Source organism: Liolophura sinensis, chromosome 8 (genome assembly GCF_032854445.1).
Source record: "Liolophura sinensis isolate JHLJ2023 chromosome 8, CUHK_Ljap_v2, whole genome shotgun sequence".
NCBI lineage: Eukaryota > Metazoa > Mollusca > Polyplacophora > Chitonida > Chitonidae > Liolophura > Liolophura sinensis.
Window position 1 is genome coordinate 48,480,891 of NC_088302.1, and position 26,159 is coordinate 48,507,049.

At 40.1% G+C, this 26,159-nt stretch overlaps 1 protein-coding gene across 2 annotated transcripts in view; it reads left to right on the forward strand.

Annotated features, from left to right (window-relative positions):
* Positions 1-1,361: 1,361 nt before the first annotated feature.
* Positions 1,362-26,159, forward strand: part of LOC135474002 (carbonic anhydrase-related protein 10-like) — a 51,769-nt gene continuing 26,971 nt past the window's right edge. For both annotated transcript variants that reach the window (XM_064753979.1, XM_064753978.1), the window contains exon 1: positions 1,362-1,495. In XM_064753979.1, the coding sequence (XP_064610049.1) occupies positions 1,402-1,495 (94 nt within the window). In that variant the 5' untranslated portion in view covers positions 1,362-1,401. The remainder of the gene's footprint in view (positions 1,496-26,159) is intronic.

Consider the following 26,159-nt stretch of genomic DNA (forward strand, 5'->3'; position numbering starts at 1 on the left):
TTGGTAGGGAAGTGAAGAATTTGGTTCTGTGTCAGGCATAGTTTTCACATCAGTTTTGTGAAAACATGAAACGCGTTAATGTACCCATTTTCTTCAAGTGTAGGTCAAGTTATCACCATTTTCAGCATTTAAAACAAATTGCCATTGTCACCATTCTGACAAATTAAGTTACTTGATTTTTAACGATGTTTTTCGTTAAGTCTTCTTTTTTGCACAGAAACGTTACGGTAGTAATGCCTCTTGGTTTTTATGTAGTGTTTATCATCTTAACAGCCGAACCTATATCATGTGATGCGTCTGAGGAAAGTTTCCTCCATTACTATTATAAACTAAAGATACACTCATCATATTTCTCATGCAAATGCATAGCTGTCTCCTACGACATGATCATTTTGTTCAAAAAAGTGATTGACTCGATCCACGAAAAAAAGCGATTATAAAAAGCATAGATAACGTTAGTTTGACAAAGAACCAAGTTTGAACGTTCGCGAGTAATCAGTACAAAGAGGCTTTGGTTGCTGACAAGTCGAGGCCCTCGTCTCTTCTCGCTGACCGCGCAAAATTTTTCCCTTTCCGCCCACAGGACGGGCACCTAGGCCGGCGATTGGTGAATAGCGCGGGCCTTCACACGCCTCGCACCGCCGTCCATTAAGCCGGTATGCTCGGCGTGCGAACTCCGGGGAGAAAACCGAAATGCTCCCCGATCGATTCGTGTATTTATGCAAGGATCAGCTTCACGTTTCTTCTCTTAGCAGATGCACTCTGTACCCAAAACTTACAGGTTGCCTGACTGGAATAAGGCTATTCCTGATGGCGACTTAAGGGAACATTGCTGCCATGCGATTTTAAACGCGGAACTTCACCACGCCAAACTCCGTTCGTTTTTCAACCATCACCAATCGTTACTGGGCACGAGTTAACTAACACAATTCTGAGCTCACGACTACCCTGTGATTCAGCTGTGTTAGGATATACCTGGAGGTATCTAGAAGAGCTCAAAATTCCCCCACAGAAGATCGATCGGAAAGTCCAAGAGCTTTTCTTTGGCGCTTCAAAAGAATCTAGTGGGAAAACCGTCAAAGTGTGAGAGTCGGAACTACGTTCTGACATTGCACGTTGTCGAGGTTTGCAGTTCTTATCATTCACTTTTCCCAGATAATTGTTTTTTTTTATTTCTTTGCCTCGTGTGGCGAATGGGAACTGGATAAATTGAGTGCATGGAATTTAACGATCTCGAGATATGCTGTTTTAATCCTGAAGACATGAGCGCAACATTACTACCGCTGGAACAATCGCAGTATCCACTAAGACGTGTGCTTTAAAGGTGACCGAGGCATGGACAAGCGAGAGTAGAGCTTCCGTATCTTCAGCAAGTGAACCTTAATAAGACAAATTGCTCAAATGGATAACTCTTCTGTGCAGCGGAAAACATATCGAGGTATCGTCACGGCTTTGTACTTCCTGTCAACTTTTGTGATACAGACTATCGCACCAAGTAAGTATCATGCGTTTTTAATAGCTTATGAAGTAACCTAGAATGAAGAATTCAGACTTAATGTCACATTGCATCCACTGGAGTAGTAAGAGTGAAACAGGGTAAAATGATCTAAAGTAGCTTTTCTTTTCCCTTCTCCAATGTGATCTGGTCTATCCTTGTGTAATTTAAGTCGTTTTCACGAACTACAGCCTAAATAGTGTTTTCCGCACGTAAATATTCGCTAGACGAGTATATTGAAGCCTACGAGGGAAACTCGCCAGACCGAGCATCAGGGCAATGTGAGTGCGGCTAGAGGATCTGTAATCTGACCAAGTTTTCCATTACAAAATCCTTCAGATATTTGAGGAGAGCAGGTGTTGATGGAAACCCACAGGTCCCTTACCATATATATTTTTCAAGTATATCATGAATTGAGGGTAAACAGGTATAAGCACTGGTTGACGTGCATCGCCCCACTGGAGTGGAAAACGCCATTACACCCCTTCCCCCAAATCCTACAACCTACAGAACTGCGGAACGAAATTTAGCACCCCTGGCGTTTTATCCTATGATACGATTATCTAACATACGAGTGTAACGTTGTTCCACGAAAAAAACTCAGCATCTTGAATTCCCAAGGTTAGAAGTGAAATGATACTGACAAGATAGGCGTCTCATGTCTGAAAGATGTTCCATAAGAGCGGGTTGAAATCGGTTCGCCAGGCAAACAAGTGCAAAATCACTGCCTATTGTAAATAGTGAATTCACCGGCTTACAAGGCTTGAGTGTTGCACTCGTATTGCACTTCATAACTCTATGACGTTGCTTAAGTCACAATGAGACACAATCGAGTTCTGGGAGCAATGGTGTAATGGTCGTTAAGAGCTTTTACGGCTTGCGGCTTTAAATTCCGGTTTATGGGTGTGCATGAAGATGTCGAGAGGGTGTGGAGGTGGGTGGCATAATTAGAAGAGGACAGGTTTAAAAACCATGCACAGGTAGAGTCAAATGCTCCGTGGAACGTCTCCCAAGGGACATTTCACGTTTTTCGTCGTTCGCATGTACACCGACAGTTGTCCTTTGCCAGAAGTGTATTAATTCTATGGCTAGAGAAGAGAGTTCGAATACGAGTTTTCAAATGCAGAAACGCACCAGACAAAAAGGTAGACTTAAAGAAAATGACTTAACAGTTCTAAAGAGCAAAATGACATCTGACACTGATCGTTCTGTGAAACTTGCTAATTTCATCTGCCCTGTGTAATTATTTTTATGAAGGGAATGTAAGGTGTAATAGTTTTTCAACATACTATTTTACTGTTGACACCTGTGTCCTTATTACTAGGAATGTAACTGTTTAGAATAAACAAGCCGACTCCACTTCTGAATGACTATCGTTACATCGTGGAGTTCTCTAAATTTTCTCCCTAGAGTTCGCAGGGTTTGACTTATGCATGGTTAATTAATTTATTTATTTAATTGATGTTTTTTTTACGGCGTACTCAAGAATGTTTCACTTATACGACGGCAGCCAGTATTAAGGCAGAGAATAATGCATAATCTATAGGCTTTTAGCGAAAGATCTAGCATGAACGCTCAAACACAAAGGTCAAGAGTGCCAATAAGCATTACATTTTTTAAGAATATAATTAAGACATACAGCTTTTAAGCAAAAACCAGAGCAACGACGACAGTGTGATAGCTGACAAATGATCACACATAACCGAACAAATAAGGCCTCCTGTCAATTTACCTCAGTTATGGTTTTATTCTAACTGTTCGTGTAAAAGCTTAAACAGTAGCAAATGACTTTAGTAATTTACCAGTGTTTTGGAAGTCTACTTGAAGTCAGTGCCCGGGATTTAAACGTCGAGGGCTGATCGCTCTTCCCTTTGTATGAAATATCTCGAATTTTACCTTTCCAACCCACAAAGTGGGACACGTGGGCACTTTGCAGACACACAAGCTATCGAGACATCGTGGCTTTAATAATTCATCGGACAACACTTGTCTGTAGGATGTTAAATTGAGAGAATACATCGAGCAACAGAAACCTTAAATTGATCCTGGTGAATATTCAAAAAGTGCTATTGACCGGTCTCGAACCCATATCCATATAATGAGACATTAAGTTAAAAATTCTCATGTGTTGTTCAGAAGGGCAAGGAAGTCTGAGCAGCAATATGTCATCACACAGACAATTTACAAAATGTCTACTGCCATTAAAGTCTTCTGCTGAAGCTAACATCTTAATTCTACCAAGCATACGTAGATAGTGGCCGCAGCACTTTGTTGACATGGCCTCAAGAAGACACAGTATATGTGCACACACTATAATGACTCTTCATAGTCACATGACTGAGAAATTGTTAAGTGCGACCTTAAACCCCAAGCGTTCATTCATTCATTCTTTGCCAAATATTACTACTGATAACATTTAGAAACGGCTGCTAATATCGCTCACATAAAAAATGTGGCGGAGTGAGGTGTTTTGACTGGTCTGTCTCGATCGCAAGGTAAGTCACCTGAAGGCTATTGAGAGGATAATGTAATCAGCGTGGTATCATATTCGCTACTGGGGATGAATGCAACGAGCCGTGAACTCCCTGCCTATGCAGAATAGAAGGCCGTCATTAGTGGCAATTATCCCTGTCTGTGGTCAAATTTTCCGGAGGATTTGTTCCGGCGGGGCTAGATTGTAGGTAACGGACCAACTAGTATGCAAAAATGCACAAGTCCGTAAGGGATATCAAGGTCGCATGCAGAGATAATTCAGGGTATCTTCATTGGTTACCATGCCTCTTTAAAGCAAAAAAAAATAAATGCTTTTTTTAACATATGTTCGTTTTTAAAATGTAAAGACATGTAAATCGACATTCAAGTTACCGGTACCTCTCAACATTCTGCTTCTGGCTTCAAGTAAGTTCCTTTGCGAATATTTCAGCTGGTGTTTCAAAGTAAAATAGAAATAGAGGCCCCTCAAGGGAAATATATGCACATATAGTGAGAGATGATTTTCTTGATCACACGGAACAGGAGAAGTATGGCTTTTTAATTTTTTTCCGCATGTGTTCAAGTTGTGCCTGATTTACTTAATTTGCATGCGTTTATGTTATGCCTCATTTACTAACTTACTTTGCACGTGTTCAGGTTATGCCTCATTTAGTAACTTTTTACCTATAAAAATGTTTTACATATTATGTACAGGAGGCCACATGAAAAGTTAAATGTGTGGTAACACGTAAGGTTATTTATCAGCTGGGAGCTGGACTTGACCTCACGATCTCTTAATTCAAGGATGTTATATGCATTGAGTCCAACGACTTAAAAAATTAATCCTTCTAAGTCATGATTGTGCTGAATATTCTTGATGTTAACAACCAACTAGGTGAACACTTGAGGAGGAAATAAGGAACAAGATGTTGTACTCTTTACAACCACTCGAGTATGGTCACCTACCAATGCTTTCTTCTCTCAGAGCTTCCTTTGACGACCTTTTAGACATGACTCTATGTGTAGCATTTTGATTATGAAAGCGATCCTCAAATGTGGATGTGATTTTGATTACATTGTGTCTTTGCCACAATTGAGTTGTTTCCTGTTCTAAACAGAGCAAATCCATTCTGTCTTCGGTGGGGTTTCGTGATGTCTAAGCCTTTAGGTACTTATGTCTTTGACAGGCTAAACGAATTCAAACGAGACCGTTAAGTGTGATCGGTACAGATGAAGCTGTTGACCATTCGTAGTGGGCAGGTCATTTACATCAGGACTACCTGATCCTCAGCGAGAAAACATTGTCTGAACAGTCATTTACATTAAGGCGGAATCATGCTATCAAAAGCCACATCGAAAGAACAGTTAATGAGTGCGTTCGACCCGGCACGCATTTCTGTCGTCAATCGCTCTTTATTGGTGGCAACAGTCCATCGAGACAGTGGCAATGGTATAAGATAATACCAAACACGACCATAACATTGGCCTCCGCCCTCCGGTGAAAGTTAACTGAAATGTGTGTTACACGATTTATCTTGGTAGACAACGTCGTCTATACCTGTTTCAAGGAGTTTTCTGGGTCTTCTTTTAAAGCCCATTTACGTCCCCAGCGCCTCAGATGAAGCCAGAAAAACGACCAAACTAGTCGTCGTTGAACTGCTTTCTGACCTAGCTGTACTTAACGAGATTTAGACTTGCTGTGTAGTTGAGACTCGCATCCAAACTATCAACTTCCTATCAGTTGCTTTGCGGAACATTTAAGTAGTTAAGGAGAGCCTTTGGCAGCCCACGGTTCAACTGCAAGTTAAAGCCAGGAGGTTTTGTAGTGGCAAAGAGCGGGGGAAACCCGCAGCAATCCGCAGGTTGCTGGTATACCCTCCAGCGGAGAGGAAACAGCCAGGAGGTTTGATACGTGCGGTTTACAGCACACTCTGACTGTTATTCAGAACAGCTGAGATAAGGAAGTAATTATTACACGATATAAACCGACTTCTCCAGTTTCTGTGTGTAACATTCTGTGAAGTACAATGCAAATAACTACGGAATACAAATTGGGATACAAATCTTCTACCCAGGTTTATACATACAAATAAAATATATCTTTAATTGTCCTTTAAACACGTTTAATTTAGGCGGCCACTAAACCTGTAGCTGGCGTTATTCTCCCTTTCCTGACACTCGCAGTGAAATACATTTTATCTGCATGTTCTTTCCGGCAGGGTAAATTAGTTCCAGGTGCACAGAATCAAATAAAGGAGGCGTAGCGTGGACTTCTCCCTTAAGGTGAAGTCATATGCCAGGTGTCCTCACCCATTAACATTTACCAGTTTCTGTCATTTTGTTTAATGGTTACTGATGAAATATGGACACTGTGGTTCTCTGCATATTTCTGTATAACCCTGAAGCTGACACTAGATTCCAGATTCTGAAATGAAGCCGGGAAATTTGATATGAACTATATAATGATAACTGAAATATCGCCTGTTCAACATTTAAACGATCGTCATTAAACTCCGGCACTCCGGTAACGTATATCGTTGTGAACTTTATTTTGTCAGTCGAATTCGTTTTGTCATTTTTCCGACAGCTTCTCATGTGATAAAATTTGTTCCAAAGGCCCCTTTACAATGACAAGTGTATCATATAGGCTCACTGAATCCTCTCAAGTAAGAGATTTTAGATTTGACTAAAAATAAAAATCATAGGGATTTTGGACTTGTCTGGCAGCAGTTTAGCTTGTCAAAATTAAAGCCAAGAAATAGGTAGCATAAACAAGAAATCCGAGATTTATTCTTCAGTACAGATCTCCAGCATTCAACTATTTACCCACAAAATAACACAAAAACGAGACAAAGAAGCATAAATTTATAGAATCTAAACTATATTGCTTCACTACGGCATAGATGTATGTATTCAGTTCAAATGCGCCAATTGGCTACCGTGTTAGCGGTATTTAAGTTTGCTGTTTATTACTTAAACTGTGCAAATTTGTGTTAACATCTCTATCAATACATGATTTAACATCTCTATCAATACATGATTTGATGGAAGAAAAATCTTTGCAATCAGTTGATCAATGTATTTTTGTTGTACGAAAGTCATGCAGAACAACATTACATTGCATTTGATTAATATTTTCAGATGATGAATTTCATTCTTGTACTGAACTGTTATATTATTTGCGTTTGAACAATTTGCCTGACATTTCTCCAGTGTTTAGAATATGCTTGTCAATGATTGATTAGCCATCTTCGGTAAAACACGAAGAATTCCCTAGGTATTTATCCATTAAACGCCGAATGCCTAAACAGTTAGAAAACAATAAACAGGTTTCTGGTAAAAAGGGTAGCAGTTAAAATAAGGCTGAAAGCGCTAATGTAAATTATTAAAAAATCATGTATGCGGAAGGAGTTTGGATAATTTTTCGGCAAGTATCTTTTTTCGCAATGTTCTTTCACCGTCGAAAGGCATTTGCTCGACAGAAAGCTGTAGGCGTTGTGGATATCTTTGAATGTTCTTTGGCCTTCCCCGGAAAAGACCGCACGTTAAACGTAAGTGGAAGATGCGGGGTTTCCTGAGACGCCCATGCTTTCAGAGCTTCCGACACAAGCTGGTCATAAAGTGTAAATGCGATATTCAGCGAGTGACAGTTAACGCTGCCTATCAATTCAATGAGGTTAGACTCTCAAAACCTCAGGGCATAGGCCTATACAGTGGAGATTTCAAGCATTTCATCAGTAGATGCTCAATATATAAGCAAGAGTACAGCATGGAGAGTAAACTCAAAGCAGCGACTCCAGCATGATAGGTGGCGAATGGTCACATCCGGCCTCTCGTCAATTTACCCCTGTGATGGTTTTATTTTAACTGCTCTTATGTACGTAAAACCCCTAACATACATACATACATAATACTGTATATACATTGGATGAAGCAGAATTAAATAAATAAGTTCGCATATCATAATATTTTTGTATTGGTCCGTCCTTTTTAAAACTCTTTACCTTTTCTTCCTTGGTAATGATGTATGTCATTTGATGATCTTTCACATTTTGGCCAAAACGAAACCACATTGTTACCTTCCCATTTGTTGGATGTCTCATTCCTAAAATACATAGTATCTCTTAATAACACTGGCGTCTTGAACACCAATCAAACGTTCTACGAGTTTCTCATTCGCTGTATCGAATTGATTTCTACAGACAAGATCACAGGGCCATGAGGTCAAGAGAGATGAGTTGCACTCTGTTAGTATCCGGATAGCTTTCATGGATTTTGAACGAGACAAGATGGCAGGCGGTGAATTCATTCTTAGAATTTCAGAGAGACAAAACGCCGAAATGGTCACAAGCCCCCAAATTATTCCATCCACTATTTGTGCAGCCCATTAACAATGCTCTCCATCACATCAGTCTGATTTCCACCTCAGATAGAAACTTTTTGATGTCATCTTGCAGACGAGGCAATGAATGACATTCTCTATTCTGGTGATATTGTCCAGATATTTGGAATTGGGATTTAACGACACGGATCCACGCTCGTTTGATCGTCTCCACGAAAAACGGCGCAATAAAGACTGCCCAAACGATCCAGGCTGGACTGCAGGTGACTGGGTGTCAGTTTTACAGGGGGCAACAACTGGAGACTCTAAGATCAATACCGTGGATTTTAGACACAGACTGCACACAATCCTCGCGACGGTTAGGTAGCTGAGTGGAGGGGTTAGGGGGTGGGGAAGGGATGAGAGATTATGCATTAACACATTGATGCTTAATAACTGTGCACCTGTAAACAGTAACCAGGCAAAGGTAGCAACTAAACTAGAACTGTTATTGATTAAATTGGTGCTTGATTGTAAATCCCATGTATAACTGACACTCAACAATACGGTATTGTGTGAAGGCGATTTAGAGACAGATATTGTATGAGGTACAGCTCGCATACAACGATCCACGGGATACTGTGATCTTTCGAGAAAGCCTTAAGCCGATCATCATGTGCTTCTGAATTAATGTATACGTGAAAATACACGAAATAGAAAGGAAGGGGGAAGAACCGGATGAATTCACTCTATGCTGGCTGTAAAAGAGCAATGGCTATGTCCAAGTGACTCGGTGTGAACCCTATCCGTTATTGTATAGCGGTGCATATTTCTCATAGTATATTAAACCATATTGGCTACATTGCTCAATGAAAACACGCAATTGTTATGACATAAACGTGTTAACGTCTTCTAACGTATTCTATAATTTCCCTTACATTATATTAGCCCCCTAATCGTATTCCATGTCCCGATCAATTGCCCGTTTACAACAAAATCATATTGCATCTGCTACGGACGGACGGACGGATGGATGGATGGATGGATGAAATGAAGTGTGGTTTTGTATTTGAACCAGATCCTACAAACCCTCTAACTGCCATCCAGCGGGGGAAAAAGCGTAAGGGGAGATAATACAGATGGGTTTATAACAAAATTAGTCTGAGAATAACGTACGGCTATTGAATGTTTGAATAAGCGAGTGGATATTTCTTATGGCATCTATTGATATTTGGCCATGTCGTTTAGAATTCGCTGGCGTAAACTCCCGTTTTCATTTGCCGGAATAATTCTAACGTCAATAGTAATTACATTGCCAAAACCCTAGATCATTCGTCTGCTTTAGAAACGAGAAAATAAATAAGAGGCTGAACACGAAAAAAATGTTCCCAAAAGCTGCTGAATCACCAAGCTTGGGGGCCAGGTAGCTTAGGACTAAACTGTTGATTTAAACTATTTCAGAAGCTTTGCAATCCCTGTACTTTGCCTCTAAAACAGAAGATTTTTTCATTTGTCCACACATTAGAAAGGTCAAATAATTACTGTATAGAACCCATGGTGCCACACAGTGTGCAAATTTATAGTTATATCTTTTTTGTTTTAATACAGCTTTATTCACTTTCTAGATAATTGAATTAAGTTATATGTGCCTTTTGGACATGAATCCTCTCTGCTCCCACACAAAACTGTACACATAATACATAACGTTGTAATCCTCGTGTCCATTAAGGTTACACTAACGACTCTTAGAGATTTGATATGCCTTAATCAGTGACGCCAAACAGATCACTGATGGTTGTAATATGGGACAACAGATGTAATTTGGTTTGTAATAGACATATTAAGGTACTTCCACCTTTGAAGCTATCAACATCAAACCAATGATTCACCAGACAAACGGTGTAACATTTCACCCCCAAATGACAAAATAGGGCGTAAAACCGGGCTTGTTGTCTGTCACTAAATACAAATGGTTAACAAAGCGGAAGAAGATCACAAGTTCTAGCATAGTAAGTTTTGCCTCCGGGAAATTTATGGCTTTGAAGACGCATTAAGAATGAAAATAAGTGGCAATTAAGAATTGGGAACTGTCCGTATCTGTTTGTCTATACTCGGATGTTGAAGTAAAGTGTACGCCACAACGGATATGTGGCCATACATAATCATCAATATCAAAGGCAGGCTCCTTCAGGAAAAAGAATATCATTTTGCCCGTAACTCCAAGTCATTCAACTCTCTCAGGACTTCCGCTTGCAGTCAAAATGCTATTTTTTTCAATTAAAACGCCATGGCTCTTTAGCCTCTGGATTGTTGGCAGGAAACAGGAAACATGGTACGTTTTCCGCATCGCAAGTCAGATGCAGGTTTTCACGTCTTACAGTATCGACTGACATCGAACCATTGGCTTCGGGCCTCTAATGGCACTACGTGAACCGTGTTCTAATGTTCTGTCTATTTTTCCGGGGTGAAGACAGCGCTTTCCGTGCCTTAGGGAGAACGACTTTCCTGTGAATTATTCCGAACCAAGACAAGCTTCGTGGATTTCGTGAGAGATCGTTTGACTTTTGCCTTGAAGCTTGAGTATTTCATGGTCTAACCAGCCCCTCCCCACCCAGAGATACAAAAAGTATCAATTTACCAAATGTGTTTAGGGAAATCGGATGATTTTGGTATACGGAGAGTTTTAAAATCTATCAAACTTTTATCACAAGGTTTGACCCTGGGGTAAACATTTCCAGCACAAACAGAAAGACAATTTCATTTCTTAACCGATTTCCTTGCCGTATAAAGGAAACTAGAAATTGGATTCAAGGTCTGCACGAATAACGATCAACGCTGCAAAAGATTGGTGCTAAAGATTTGTTGAAAAACGTCTGTTTGGTAATGACTAAAGATTGACATCGCGCCATAAGCATGTAAATAGTTCAGCCATATGCCAACTATCAGCCATTTGAAATTAAATAAAACACTTTCACTTCAAATAGCAATGTCTATGTAAAAATTCTAAATTGATAGAGGAGTAATTTTTTCAAGGCAGTGTTCTGCATTCAAGAGGTCCATGTGCACAGGTGTGGGTGTCGTGTGAGTGACATGCAAAAATAAATAGCCATTTCAGGGATTCGATTTCAACACTTCATGCAGATTTTACGAATTCAACCCCGCTGTCTGTTGGGAGCCTTGTACAGACAAACGTGCCAGTGTTAAACAGAGATGACCCTTCAAACAACATGTGTTGTGTTACGCACGTTGACCTCCCTGAAAAACCGTCTTCCTGTTTATTTGTGCAAAGAAAGGATTTTAACTTATTTGCGTCTTAGATTTGTTTTCATGATTCATATACTGGTGAAATATCGGGATTTCGTAACGGGGCACGAAATACATCTGTGCCGTTTTTTCCTCTTTTTCATCATTTTGGGAGGTTGTGGGTGAGATGGGGGAGGGAGGGGGGACGGGGGCTTAGTGCAGTTGGAGGTTTGCAGGTTCAACACCTTCGTCTTGGAACAGCTTTATCTTGTTTTGTACCTCACTTAACAAGGTATTCTTTGGCTTGGCGTAGCGCCTATTAGAGGCGCAAATTATAGGGAATACATACTTGCCTATAGTAATCAAGTGCTACGTTTTGGTTAGGGTTGTACATGAGGACAATTGTTAGGTATCTGTCAAATATCACTCTACTAGGTATTTTCCATCCAGAAGCTCTTCCTATATGTGTGAAATACTCTTTTAGGCTTAATGCTTCACCAAATTAAATGAATGAGGTGAAAGTTATAAAAATATAGATAAATAAGTCGTCGTTATTATTCATCCAAATTCTGAGTTGTGTGCATTTACACATTATTGCTCGAGTGTTATACAGTGGCAATATTCTCATGCAGTAAACATATTAAATTACTTCGTTTATGCGAATAATACCACGGCTGGGTCAGAGAGGAGATCGACATTCATAGCACAATATCTTGGGTTAACAACTCAGATTGTTCAGTGCAAATCCGAGATGCCGGTTTGCTATGACGTAATATTGTTTGCTAAAAACGAGAGAAATGCACTATATACCGAGGTGAAAGTGTGTACATTGCTAGTAAACATGCATTAAGATAACATAAACCGTTTGACAGAACCTTGATAGCACAGTTGTGATGCGGAGTCTCTAAATCGATAAGTTTTCTTGGTTACCTGTCAGCCGTAAAACATGTTTTTAATTTGCACAACCCACTGTATCCATCTTCATTTGTTACCAGTGTTGAGAAGGCATGGGGAAATAGTACCCTCGTCGATTGCCCGAACCTGATAAAAGCCCGGTGACCCACAGGACTGTGGCTTATACTGAAACGTGGTGATGAGACTTACGTCTATCGACCGAGACCTCATCGGGTGTTTAGTGCAGTCGTAACTATCTGTTAAAGGTGGTATATGATCACAACCTTTTGAGATAAATGAGAAGGTGCCAGCTTTACTAGCCTGCGGCCAAAGAGATATTCACAGCTGCCAACCTGAATGCGCTCCCTACTGTATCACGCAATCGAAAGCCTATGTCTCCATCGGTCAACATCTGGAACAATAGCCTATATAAAACTAAAAGGTGGGCCCGGTTGTTCAAAACTGTTTTAGACCTCATATCAAATTTAACTTTAAACTAAACCTTCGATTTTGCATTTTGTCCAAAAATAATTATGTAACAGTATAGTAAATATGAACTAAATCTGCTGCTGTCATAACTTGACTTTGGAGAACTACATTGGCTGCTGAGTTCGGCTAAAATTTTGAATATAAAATATGATATATATAATATCGATATTAGCTAATACACTTTTGAACAACTAGGCCTTGGAAGACTGAAGAAAACGTCTTTTTTTGTCTTTGTGACGTTACAGTCATTTTGGGGGCCTCCGTGGCTCAGTTGGTTAGCGCGCTAGCGCAGTGTAATGACCCAGGAGCCTCTCACCAATGCGGTCGCTGGGAATTCAAGTCCAGCTCATGTTGGCTTCCTCTCCGGCCGTACGTGAGAAGGTCTTGCAGCAACCTGCGGATGGTCGTGGGTTTCTGACTCTGCCCGGTTTTCTGCCACCATAATGCTGGCCGCCGTAGTATAAGTGAAATATTCTTGAGCACGGCGTAAAACACCAATCAAATAAATAAATAAATCAAACACAGTCATTTAGGTACTTCATTAAGCTGAGGGCCCAGGGTCTATCCTGGGTCGGGTCACAACTAAGACCTTAAAAGAGGAACTTGTAACTTACTAGCTTGGCGTTAATCATGAAGGGGATAATGCAACGACTGATTGGCCCGTGTCAGTAAAATGGGTCGGGAGGTTCAGCTTACTTGCCTTTGGTAAGTCGTCTGAGTGAAGCAGCACTAGGCAAAAGAGCGGTGGAAATCCGTCCTGCAACAAGGAGGCACGTTACATGCACTCTAAGGATTCCTTCGTCGTCATATGACTTAAAATTGTTAAGTACGACGTTAAGCCCCAAGCACTCAGTCACTCATTAAGCTGAGGTACGTTACGTGTTACTGATGTAGATATATGCCACATTATACGTTTTAAAACAATTTCGACTTTTTAAAGATTGACTGATTCTTGGTTTTTACTTGTGATTATATGGTCACATCATATTCCACAAAACGTGATGTACAATGATAACGCAAATCAACGTCACATTCACAAAATAATACCCAACATTCATGACATAATTGCCAGTTTGAAAGATCTCACGGTAATATACAATCATCACGGATGTGTATTCTACTACAGTTATGTCCCTCCGTGTGGTCTCTGAGGATTTTGTTTGTAAACAGCCGGATTATACCTTGCTTCATTATCGACAAAAACATTCAGCAATTTAATCAACTGAGCATGCGTGTAAATTGTTTTCTCTACAAGTGATGTTCAACTCATACTCTGTACTCGCTGATAATTAACACCTACGTGATATCCGGGCATGCTCTGTATAACATGAAAGCTTGGGTCAAATGGGCAAAATTATCAGATTTATATATACTTAATGTCAAAATGTCATAAAGTTGATGTTTTATATGAACTTGCTTATTTACGAGTGACCACATCTTATACTTTAACACGGAAACTGGACAGCGGGAGAAGATACTCAGGGTCACTGAAAGGCATTGATCTTAATTATGTTAAAGGATTCCGGAACCATCTGGGTTTGAATGGTGCTTACGACTTGAAAGAAAGAGAAAGAAAATGTCCGGTTTACATCTATATCGTTTCATCTCATCGCTTGATAGCTACGCTCAAATTATGATCAACAGACAACAGTCACTAGAGCATTTGATTGGTGGGTGCTTTTATTAGGATGTAACTATAGTCGCTCTCAAAAATCATTAGACAAGAACTTTAAAAGCACATATATGGTTTGTGGCATTAACAGACCCGGCATGCAATTAGGGGTTTTGATTCAATAGCATTCTCCATCTACATGTTATCGCAATGTGTTTTGTTGCTAAGTGACTAAGAATTTTGTTCCGAGTAGAGAATGTGCTAACGGCAATTTTCTTTGCGCACCAGTAAGCAATCTGCGAAAGGGTGTAGACACTAAGTAATACAGCCGGTATTATTCCGTTCTACCGCCTACATTCCCTGCAAATTAAGCCTTAAGCGACAGAAAACAACAAGGCTGGTACACTCGTTAATAAGGGTATTAATATTTTCATTTCCGCTTCCTGATTTTCTCCTCTGCTTTTCTTCCCTCATTTTTCTTCGGTGGGAAACATACGGCCACAGTTCGCCCACGTGGTGTGGTCAGATCCGGGTAATGATCGGTGATTTGCAACGCCAGGGGCGCGTGGAAAGTTGCTCACCGCTCCTTTTGGGGCACATGCAGACTTGTATTTTGTGTTAACACTGAGTTTCCTAGTTTTGCTTCCGCACAGACTTTTGTCCCAGTTTTAATAAAAAACACAGCAATAATCAGCCAGGGAGCTGGCATTTGCGTTGACGTGTCAGTGAAAAGCCTCTCCTACATAAAATCATCTCTGGACTTTCGCCCATGCGCATGTCTCCAACAAACGCTTGTCGTTTTTAAATATTCACCTAGCAAGCGAAGGGTTGCACTAAATGAGGTTAAAGTCAATATATGTTCATAGAATTTTCCGTTTCACGCAAAAAGTTCATCATGTTTTTGCTGAAACATTGGATATAGGTGAAAAATTATATCCTTGGCCAGGAGATGGGATGATTTCTTGAACTTGCTTCCTTTCCTTGGATAGGTTTTCTCCTACTGAGTGATACCGATTGATCATATCCATTGTTAATACGGGTTGTTTGCTATTTCAGACCACCGCGACACTCGACTCTACTGATTACTATACCTAACGACTGGATTACCTACTACCTCGCAACAACTGTCATTAAACGCATATGTTTGCCCTTGGCAGGTTGTAAGCCACGTGATTACAGTCTCCTACGTGATGGATAAGTTTGGGAAAAACTTTGCGAAGACATAGAAATAACATGTCACTGACCGTCCGTGATCGCTTTTAATGGCTTATGATATTGACATAACCGCATCACGAACACGAATAAAAACGGACGGAAAGCTCAACGAAGATTTAAGCCCCGGCTTACCATACAATTTTATTTTCAAATTAATCTCTATTATATTGAACTCCCGGCTGGTTTCCGATAGTGATTAACGTCATTGTGACTCGAATTTTTTGTCGCAGCTATATTGTTGAATGACATTTCCGTAATGAGGTATGTCTGAATACTACAATCACAGTCTATAGTATGAATCATTCTGACAGATTTGTCCTGCCATGACGATTTTGCCGTCATGCTGTTTCCCATGTCTAAAACACTCTCTTAAAAGTTTACGGAAGAAGTTTCCACTCTGAGTGACGTCATGGGGCTCTACATAAAGTTCACGCAAAAAAGTATACCTAACTAAGTCATACACTGGCAAACTCTGACAAACCCATACTATTAATAACATGTTGGTTACATGAACTACATGTTGGTTACATGAACTACATGTTGGTTACATGAGCTACATGTTGGTTACCCGAACTACGTGGTATTGGAAGGAATGGTAACCGCACAGTACCAGTTAGTTTCTCAGACTGTCACACATTAGTAACTGGGCGGTCACAGCCATGTTTTACCATCAAGCTCGAAACAAAGCTGTTACTGGTACCATTTGGGAAAAAATCAGTTACCAACTGTAAAATGTTGGTATCATTAAACCAAGAACTCTTTAGTGGCCAATTGCTAGATCTTGATAATTTATTAGTGCAAAAAAGTGATTGGTTATCAACTAACATGTCCTAAGCTGTAACTGAGCAGTACAAAGCCGCAGCCGGTTAGGACTACAGGGAAAGGTTCAGTTTGGTAACAACCTGTGAAAGTTTGCCTGTTTAGTAATACGAGACTACGATGTGACAATCAGAGGAGAAAAAACATTGTTTTAATTGATGGAATAAAACAAGTTACTCTTCTCTTGAGTTTAATCAGGACCAAGAATCCTTCATAAACCCTCCCGTCAACCAATCGTCCATGATCAACACCCCACGGTTTAAGGAACCTAGAAGTAAATTTCAAAGCCAATTTATCATCAGTTGTTTTAGTGTTAAGACATTTAATGGGTTTTGGGTAAGGTGTCTAAAAAGTAGCAGATACTTGGGTAACCAGTTTTCTCCAGAAACACGAAGGTGTCATCTTCACTTACGACGCACTATCAACAAATAATGGTTTTTGTCTACGATTTTGGCACCACATTCAGTTTTTCTCTTGCTTTACAGGCCAGCATTAGCCATAAAATAATAAAAAAGCACGATAATTTGTTGTGGTGTACCTTGTTATTTTCCCCAAATTGTTTACAGATTACGTAAATCCCAAGACGCTTCTTCCCTTAAAAGCGAATGGCCGAGGGAATTACGTACTTTGCTTCGTCTATCGGCTTTTTAGTCTCCACTAACGACAGGTTTTGCACACATCCATGAAAGAAGAAAGAAGAATGACAGAGAATGTCTTGACACTCACGCAAGCCAGCGATGCAATAGACGCCTCCTCGAAGAAAGACTTGCAATGATACTTAAGTTTAAATTAGTCTGGACTACTGCAGTGGATAGGTAAGAGCTTTTGACCAATGATCGGGAACCTGGGTTCAATCCTAAATTGAGTTATTTTGACTTTCTTAGCGTCCAGTGTAGGCAATAAAAATTCCACGAACGTGTAGGGATGGTGTCCATATGGGGTGATTTTGCGTGAACTCATGTCTCCGGTGTAACTGTGCTTATTACGTGTGACAGTAAATGCGTCAACATTGAAACCGGCCTTCTACAACGAGACACCGCGGTATTATCCCCGAACTAATATTGAAAACAACCTTCAAACTCAATCAGTCAAAGAATCTGTCAACCAATCAGTGAATTAGTCAACCGATAAATCGATCAGTGGACTCACACTCTCATAGGTAAAAAGCACCTGATTAATTCTTCATCATGACGAAAATGTTTTGTCATAAACGAATGAGTGAATTTATGGCCAAACGCCAGTATTGTAAACGATAGCAAGAAAACTAAATGAAGCTAGGGGATTAGCATAAGTTAGAAACTCTGTTGTAGGGTACGGAGAATTTTCCACAAGCCACAAAATATACTTTCTAGTGCCCTTGCCAGAAATATCCGGTGGTAGCAAATGGGAGACGTGATTTGTAGCAAGATGTTTAGCCCGTATCTTCCACAGCCAGTGAGTGAGCAATTCAAAGTATATTACCATTAGATGTTTGTAAGTGTGTTGGTTGCCCCCTTGGTTAACGCACCAGTAGCCTCTCACCAATGCGCTCGCTGTGAATTTAAATCAAGCTCATCCTGGCTTCCTCTCAGGTGGTAAGTGTCAAGGTCTGGCAGCAATTTGCAGATGGTCGTGGGTTTTCCCCGAGTTCTGTCCGGTTTCTTCCCACCATGATACAGGCTGCTGCCGTATGAGTGAAATAGTCTTGAGTCTTTTTAAATACTCGCCTAAAACGTGTTATGTTACGTTCAACTCTAACCCACATATTCTTGGATTAACTATGTGTATATGTCCACTCTTTAAAAGCCAGTAGCATATTAAATTCTCAAGAATCCAGCTAAGTTTGTTGTATAACACAAATATTTTCATATTCTACATTAAATTAGATATAGATATTGTTATAAAAAATTACCGTTGCGGCTAAATTATACAACTGAATGTCTGGCTGCTTTAATATATTTGTATATAGTTGTCCAGTGATCATTACACACCGAACGCGTAACGATTCCTGCTAAATTAGGTATGATATGAACCAACTGGGTATTATTGGCATCGCCCCGACTAATTACCTATATTTCATAACAACAAAAACGCAACTAAAAGAAACAGACATAAAGATAAGAGCTGAAAGCAAGTACAAGTAGTTAATGAATTGTCGTGGCATAATGAAAACCATATTGTAGCGTTCCATATTGATTCGGCTAACGTTAACCTGATGTAGACGGCCCTTTGGGGAAGCCTACTCCAGTGTCTCTGTTGACCCCATTACAGTGGATCTAGGAATGTTCGATCCATTCATGGCAACAGATGGGACTAATTAGGTAGCCAAATTGCCCGTTTCCCACCCGTAGGTGAGGTGGAAGTTATAAAGATATGGTAAAGCTGTCTGACACCCCGACAATCCCACACCATAATAAGCGGTTTGTAACGTACTGGGACAATTAGTGGCTTGATTGAAGACTGGATTAATAAAAGGGCTGCACAAGTCTTGCTTGTTTTAACATCATAATAGATTCTTACCAGGCACTGATTGTTTAAGACCTTGGTGATTGAAGCCTCTCATACTTTCTGAAGTTGTTGATTGCATTGCACTGCAGCTTGCTGTTGAAAAAGTGGAACAATTGCGGATATTTCACGGTTTGGTAGTGAGTACTTGTCGAGGGGCTATTATTCTTTCAGCACCCAATCGTATCACATAGTTACCTCACTGGTTTCTACTTGTTTCAGAATGAGATGATATGTTTAAAACACGACACTACTTGTTGCTGATGGATTTTGCAATTTTACCTCACAAATGGATATATCAAACATCCAGTTTTTCCTATAATCAGTCTTGGTTTCTAGAACGTTGACATCACCGATGATTTAGTCTGTTCGAAAGGTTCCTCGGAGGTGTTTACAAATCTCTTTTCTTTGACGATTTTACTAAACAAAGAGCAGACGGTTGATACACACGATATATGTCGTGAGGTTAATTTTTACAAAGAATACATGCTGGCCAATTCTTGACTATTCTTTCATGCAACCAACGACAATAGAACTATGAGGAGCATATGTCCAGTAAATTTTATTCTGATCTTTTATAATATAAAAAACTGATGTTTTGCCTTAAATATATATACATTTACGCCATAATCTGCCTTTCTTTTGACACATCTCCCCACCTATTTTCACCTCACTCCTGAAAAATAGTTAACCACGACGCAAATCACATGAAAAATGGAGATTCACCTTATGATTGTTTTACATCTATACATCAAACGATGGGTATAAATACGATCCCCAGGAAAAACAAAAAAAGACAAGGAGATCTGGTACCATGGATGTTCCATCACTCTGCATGCACATGACGCAAGTGAAATAAAGAGATTATTTGCCACCGCTGGATGTCTTTTTTTCACTCCGATGTACTTCTTCAAATCGCGTGCCACAAAGTTTCCTGTAATGGTACGGCGGTATCCACCGCGGCCCGTTCCTTAAATCTCAATTAGAGCGAGGGTGTCCGATCGGCCGGAACCATAGGGGTCGCCTGGATCGTTACAGATACGTGCTAACTGATAGACAGTCTACTCAATCCAAAGTCGATGTTTTGTTCGGACACGTCTACCGATCGCACAGCTGGTCTTACAAAACCAACCTGATTTTGCCAAGACACAATTGTATAATGTTGAATAGACATGTAATACCCCCTCCCCTCTCATATTTTCTTACCTGTATTTTCATAATTGTAAATGTATATAATGAAATCAGGTCAACGTCATACAGACCGAATGAGGAAGTGGCCCGCAATTTTATGAGATGCAAGTCACATTAAACCAATGTATTTTAAATCACTACTCTCGTTCTATGTCGACAAACTTGTAAATTTTACAGACATTAGTTTGAAAAACATTCCTGACAAATGAATCCTGCATCAGGTTTTGAAATTTTAGGTCGCCGTTCGTTCCTAAATTCGTAACTATATGCCGAATTGTTTTTAACTAGGTAGGTATACATTATAAACCTCCCAGACGGTTTAAGGGGCCTCCGTGGCTCAGTTGGTTAGCGCGCAAGCGCAGCGTAATGACCCAGGAGTCTCTCACCAATGCGGTCGCTGTGAATTCAAGTCCATCTCATGCCGGCTTCCTCTCCGGCCGTACGTGGGAAGGTCTTGCAGCAACCTGCGGATGGTCGTGGGTTTCCCCCGGGCTCTTACCGGTTTCCACCCACCATAATGCTGGCCGCCGTAGTATAAGTGATATATTCTTGAGCACGGCGTAAAACACCAATCAAATAAATAAATAAATCAATCCCAGACAGTCTATGATCTTGGATTCGAGCAAAAAGGCAAGGGCAGACATTATTAAAAGGTCACTCTCAATGCGTAAGCGGACATATGATTAGCTATTTTAAGGTAGTTCCTGTTCTACAGATCGTCGTCAACATAAGCCCCGTGATTACGTAGAATGTAGGCCAACTGTATGTGGTAGTTTTATGTAGGATTGTAGACAGTACACTGGGAATTCCCGATCCAGAGTCCACATTGATCTTAGTCGGCTGGGTCACGCGGGAGACACTGGACTGACTGTGAGTCTAATGGGGCCGATGTCTCTAGTTCCTAGTTGATCGTTTTACATTGACCTTTATCAAATTTGGTTACATTTAATCTTGTCTCACTTTGTTGAGGGCGATTATATCCTCAAGGAGTATTTTGCAGTGTTAACTTAGATAGAAGCAGGTGAAACACCACGTATTTTTACATCAAATCAGGTTACCTCGCCATTGGCAGAAGCAATTTACTGTAAAATAGCGCGGTCGCTAAACGCATGGCCTTTGGGATGTCAATGGATGAAGCCTGTCTTGTGAAGTTCCATCTTGTGAAGAAATCATCAGCAAAACAAGATGTATTCAGACAAAGATAACAAGCAAGCGTGGTAAGAGGTGCTAGAAACGGAAGAAATATGGTCAGGCAAATGCTCTTCGATCAAAGCAAACCAAAGGCAGTTTTTGACATCACAGTGGATCACGTCAAATTGTCATTCGTTCGCTGTTTAATGACACCAAAGTTGGCTTCCACATCCCCCGGCCTACGGCTGTCGACTCGGTATTATCTCTGATCGGTGTGTCAGTTTTGCGCGTTTTTCCAAGTAATATTACAAAATGTAATGGTATAAAATAGTACGAATAAAGTTCGATGTTTACCTAAAAAACTGGGCTAAAAAAATAAGCGTACTTGATCTTCACAAGTAAACAAAACATATTCCGTGAACACAGATGTTGATGTGAAAGGAGGCCAGCGACTGCTGTTTCAGGACATCCGGAAAACAACGAATGGAGAAATAAACAGCCTGGAAACAAGGACGTATCAGTTTCTCTCAAGGCATCATCTCTTTACAGACATTAGTTTCTTAAAAAAATTATAAGCATTGGTTGAGTTCTGAGCCTTTATGTCCAGCGCACGCAGACTTCATTTTTTTGTCAAAAAAATGACTTGCGTGCGGATAACCAAGAGAGCAGCTCGAGACTATATGGGAAGGTGAATTCCAACGTTTCACTTATTTAATTCTCGGCATCAAGAAATCACAACGAATGAGATTGGCAAGATTCGATGGAAATGTCATATGATGACATGACTGTCGACATATCACGTGACCGTGTTTCACCGCTGAAATCGCGTGAGTGGGGTCTCTATAATACCCCACTAAAAACAACATTGAAAACTGATGACCGCTTCTCTCTTGGGTCTTTATAATACCCCACTGAATACCGCATTGAAAACTGATGACCTCTTCTCTCTTGTGTGTTATCGGATTTATTTCTTATTTGTATAATTTCTTACGTACCTTTGTCTTTGGGAGTTAGTGTTTAACGTTGTTTTGGAAATGGATCTTGCGATTATCGACTTGGAACGCCTTTTACGGACTACGAATGGTATATGAATGTCGGGCTTGACGCTTATATTTAAGCCCTACTTTCGATAACAAATATTGTTCATGTGCGCTGGGTTTAAGACTTAATGTGACACGAATTGGTCAAACAGGCATTTTTCAAAACGTTTTTTTTCTCGTGGCAAGGAGTCCGCTCACACTTGATTGGTTGCCTTTGAGAAACCAAGTGAATCAAAAATATAACCAGATGAGTATCATGACTCAGGTGATCTGGTCATATGACTCAGATCTGTTTTTTTTTAGGAGTGCTATAAATCCATGAACTTGCTGCATTATTAGAATTCCAAGTAAACGTCCAGTGATTACTGAATATGTTTTACACATACTGTGTAAATGTTTACCTTTTTACAGTAAACATTCCACATTTATAAGATGAACTGGGGCATTTTTACTAGAATAAGTAATCTTTTACATTGAGATAGTGCGTTCACGTATGGGTGTATTCCACTCTCCACCAACATAGCTCAACGTTTACCTTTGTATTATCATGTATTAAATCACTACTGTCCTAAAGAACATAGGCCTGTAGGCCTACTGTACCACGCATGAACGAGGACTACAAATCTAGGCTGCAAATTTTTGATTAAACATTTTAGTATAGGTTTACTCATGGCGTCTAAAAGTTTACCAAAATAAATGTTGAACTTTACATTACAAAAGTAAACGTATACTCTTGTGTAAAGTGAAACTTATCTGAATCGGATGCAGCCCAGCTGCACCTTTTTCAGTGAACTTTTATGGGAAATTTTTAACAGTGTAAAATTGCTGCCATGCTCTTTCATTATGCACACTATTGTGTGGGGCTTATACTCTCTCGCTAAATGCTCTTCTATTTAATATACTATAAATATACTTGTCAAAACATAAAACATGCTGCTTATCTTTATTTAAACGTTCCCATCTCATTCTTTATACATGTACATGCTCTCTGTTTTTTCTTTTTCTCATTCCTTGGGTTTTTTTGTTCACCTGTCTACATAGATGTCGTGTACACGAATGAGTACACTCGTCGATTTCCTCTCACACTGGCGGGTGTCAGACTGCAGAGCTTCAGTGAGCAAACCGGTCACGTTACAGACGGCATATAATCAATGGTATTGGCCAAGTGTGGCGTTGACATAGCGTTAGCTGATGCCGCTAGTCAAGGAAATACATTTCATAATGGACTCATTGGTACGGCAGATGGCATTAACAAGGTCTGGTCGCCACAAGTACGAAATGAATAGTGAATATTGACATGTGTCTGTTACACTGAACAGTCTGTTGAGAGCCATGGGTATAAGGTGTGAAAGATTTGATCATCATAACTTCCTTGTTCGACAATTCTGTCCTCAATGTGGAGAGACAGGAAGATAAGAGAATTAACAGTATCGTTGGTACAACGAAATCACGATGCACAAAGTATTCTGGAAGTATTGCGTTCGCAAAAAAATGCCTCCTTACACCTCTGTTTTAATCGTTAGAATAGTAGCTAATGTCCAAAACAGAACGAGGTCGGCCATAATTTTGTCGAAAATACATGAAGCTTGATTTGTAATTTGCCTTCGTGCCTTGCACCGAGTTTCAACTCAGAGTGACGATGCAATAAAATGGACTAAAATGTGTTCTTCTTGGTTTCCTCTGGCATCACATTTAGGCCAAAGCTCCATTCGTGTGGATTTTGAAATAGTTACATCAAGGGAAAACGTAAGTTCCTTGATTTCACATGCATCTTGCTTATTAACGTCACAAGCAGATCGATAACCAAAGGTGAAAGCTGAAGCGGTTTCCTCACATCAAATATAGTACATGAACATAATGCGCATATGCCGTCACACAAAGAGTTGTGCCGAAAAGTGAATCTACATGAGCATGGCTTTATAATTTCGCCAAGTGAAAACCTCGTTTCACATTAAGTGCCATATTTTTATCTTGTTCCTGTCATAATTTGACACATACACAAAAAACATGGTCATCAAATACATATTGGGCATTCTCGTTTAAGACAGAATTTCATTCTCGATGGGAGTATTGTGCCTGGGTATGTTGCATAAGATGCCCAATACGGCATTAAGCAAATCCTGGTTGACATGGAAGAATTGTTCTGTATCACAAAATATAATTGTATATTTTTCTATATTCACTCTCCAAAAATATACATCTATTTACACTTTTCTGGATTATATATTTTAAAATATATGAATTAATTTTCGACTTCTACCTGCCGTTTGCGCTATTTTAGCCGTTTTTAAAAATGTCTGCCTTTTTGTTTGGTTTGCCATGTTTAATATCACATCGAAAACTTTTGAATGCTTCCTGCCTTAAACATGTCCTCGCCACGATATGGTGCAATACAGCCAATGTGGCGTTAAGCCACAATCATTTAGTCATTCTTTAATTCATATACATGCTACAGCTTCAGTCCTGCTGGTTTGACTCTGCTACACTCGCTTTAATTCCCTTGTTTTGGGCTCACTTAAGAAATCCCAAACCTATTCACCCTATCAGTGGAATTGTAACTGACTTAATTAACCTTAGCATGTTGACCCAGGTCAGTCGTTCTGCTGCTTCCAACCACCCTAATAAAGCCAGCCAGATTGACCAAAGGCCGAGCATATCGCTTGATGAACCAGGCTAACAATGTCGCGTACAGCCCTGGCTAATTCCCCACACGCACTTAGTCTGTCCATCATGCCGGATCCTAAATGCTGACAGATGAGTATATGTTATCATTTAAATAGCAATCACCCGCTCATTATCTAATAGGCGGCTTGACAGCTTCTTTCCGCCACATTTCCTTAGCTTCTAATGTTGCTTGTTCGTTAAAGAAAGTCGAATTAGGAATAATTCAGCGTTAGTGAGTTACTCCAATCATCTCGTAAAATACCCACCAAAATATAGGCATGTACGTGTAAGTAATTTTACAGTGTAGCTTTGGGCCGACCACGTCAACTAGTCTGTCAAAGGTTAGATTGCATATCTGGTCTCAACCAACACGCCAAAGGTTAGGTTCAACCAGTATGTCAAAGGATATATTTATCCAGTATGGTAAAGGCTAGGCACAACTGGTATGTCACATGTTAGACTCAAAGTAAGTTGTCAAAGGTTAGGTTAGGCCGGTATATTGCTCAACCAGTATATCAAAAGTTAGGCTCAATCAGTAAGTCAAGGTTAGGCTCAATCAGTATGTCAAAGGGTAGGTTAGACCGGTATGTCAACAGTTAGGCTCAACCAGGATGTCAAAGGTTAGACTCAATCAGTATGTCAAAGGGTAGGTTAGGCCGGTATGTCAACAGTTAGGCTCAAACAGTATGTCAAAGGTTAGACTCAATCAGTATGTCAAAGGGTAGGTTAGGCCGGTATGTCAACAGTTAGACTCAGCCAGGATGTCAAAGGTTAGACTCAATCAGTATGTCAAAGGGTAGGTTAGGCCGGTATGTCAACAGTTAGGCTCAAACAGTATGTCAAAGGTTAGACTCAATCACTATGTCAAAAGGGTGGGTTAGGCCGGTATGTCAACAGTTAGGCTCAGCCAGGATGTCAAAGGTTAGACTCAACAAGAATGTCAAAGACTAGGCTCAGTCAGTATGTCAAAGGACAGGTTAGACCGATGCGTCAAAGGCTAGGCTCAGTCAATATGTCAAAGGTTAGACTCAACCAGTATGTCAAATGTTAAACTCAACCAGTATATCAAAGGATAGGCTCAGTCAGTAT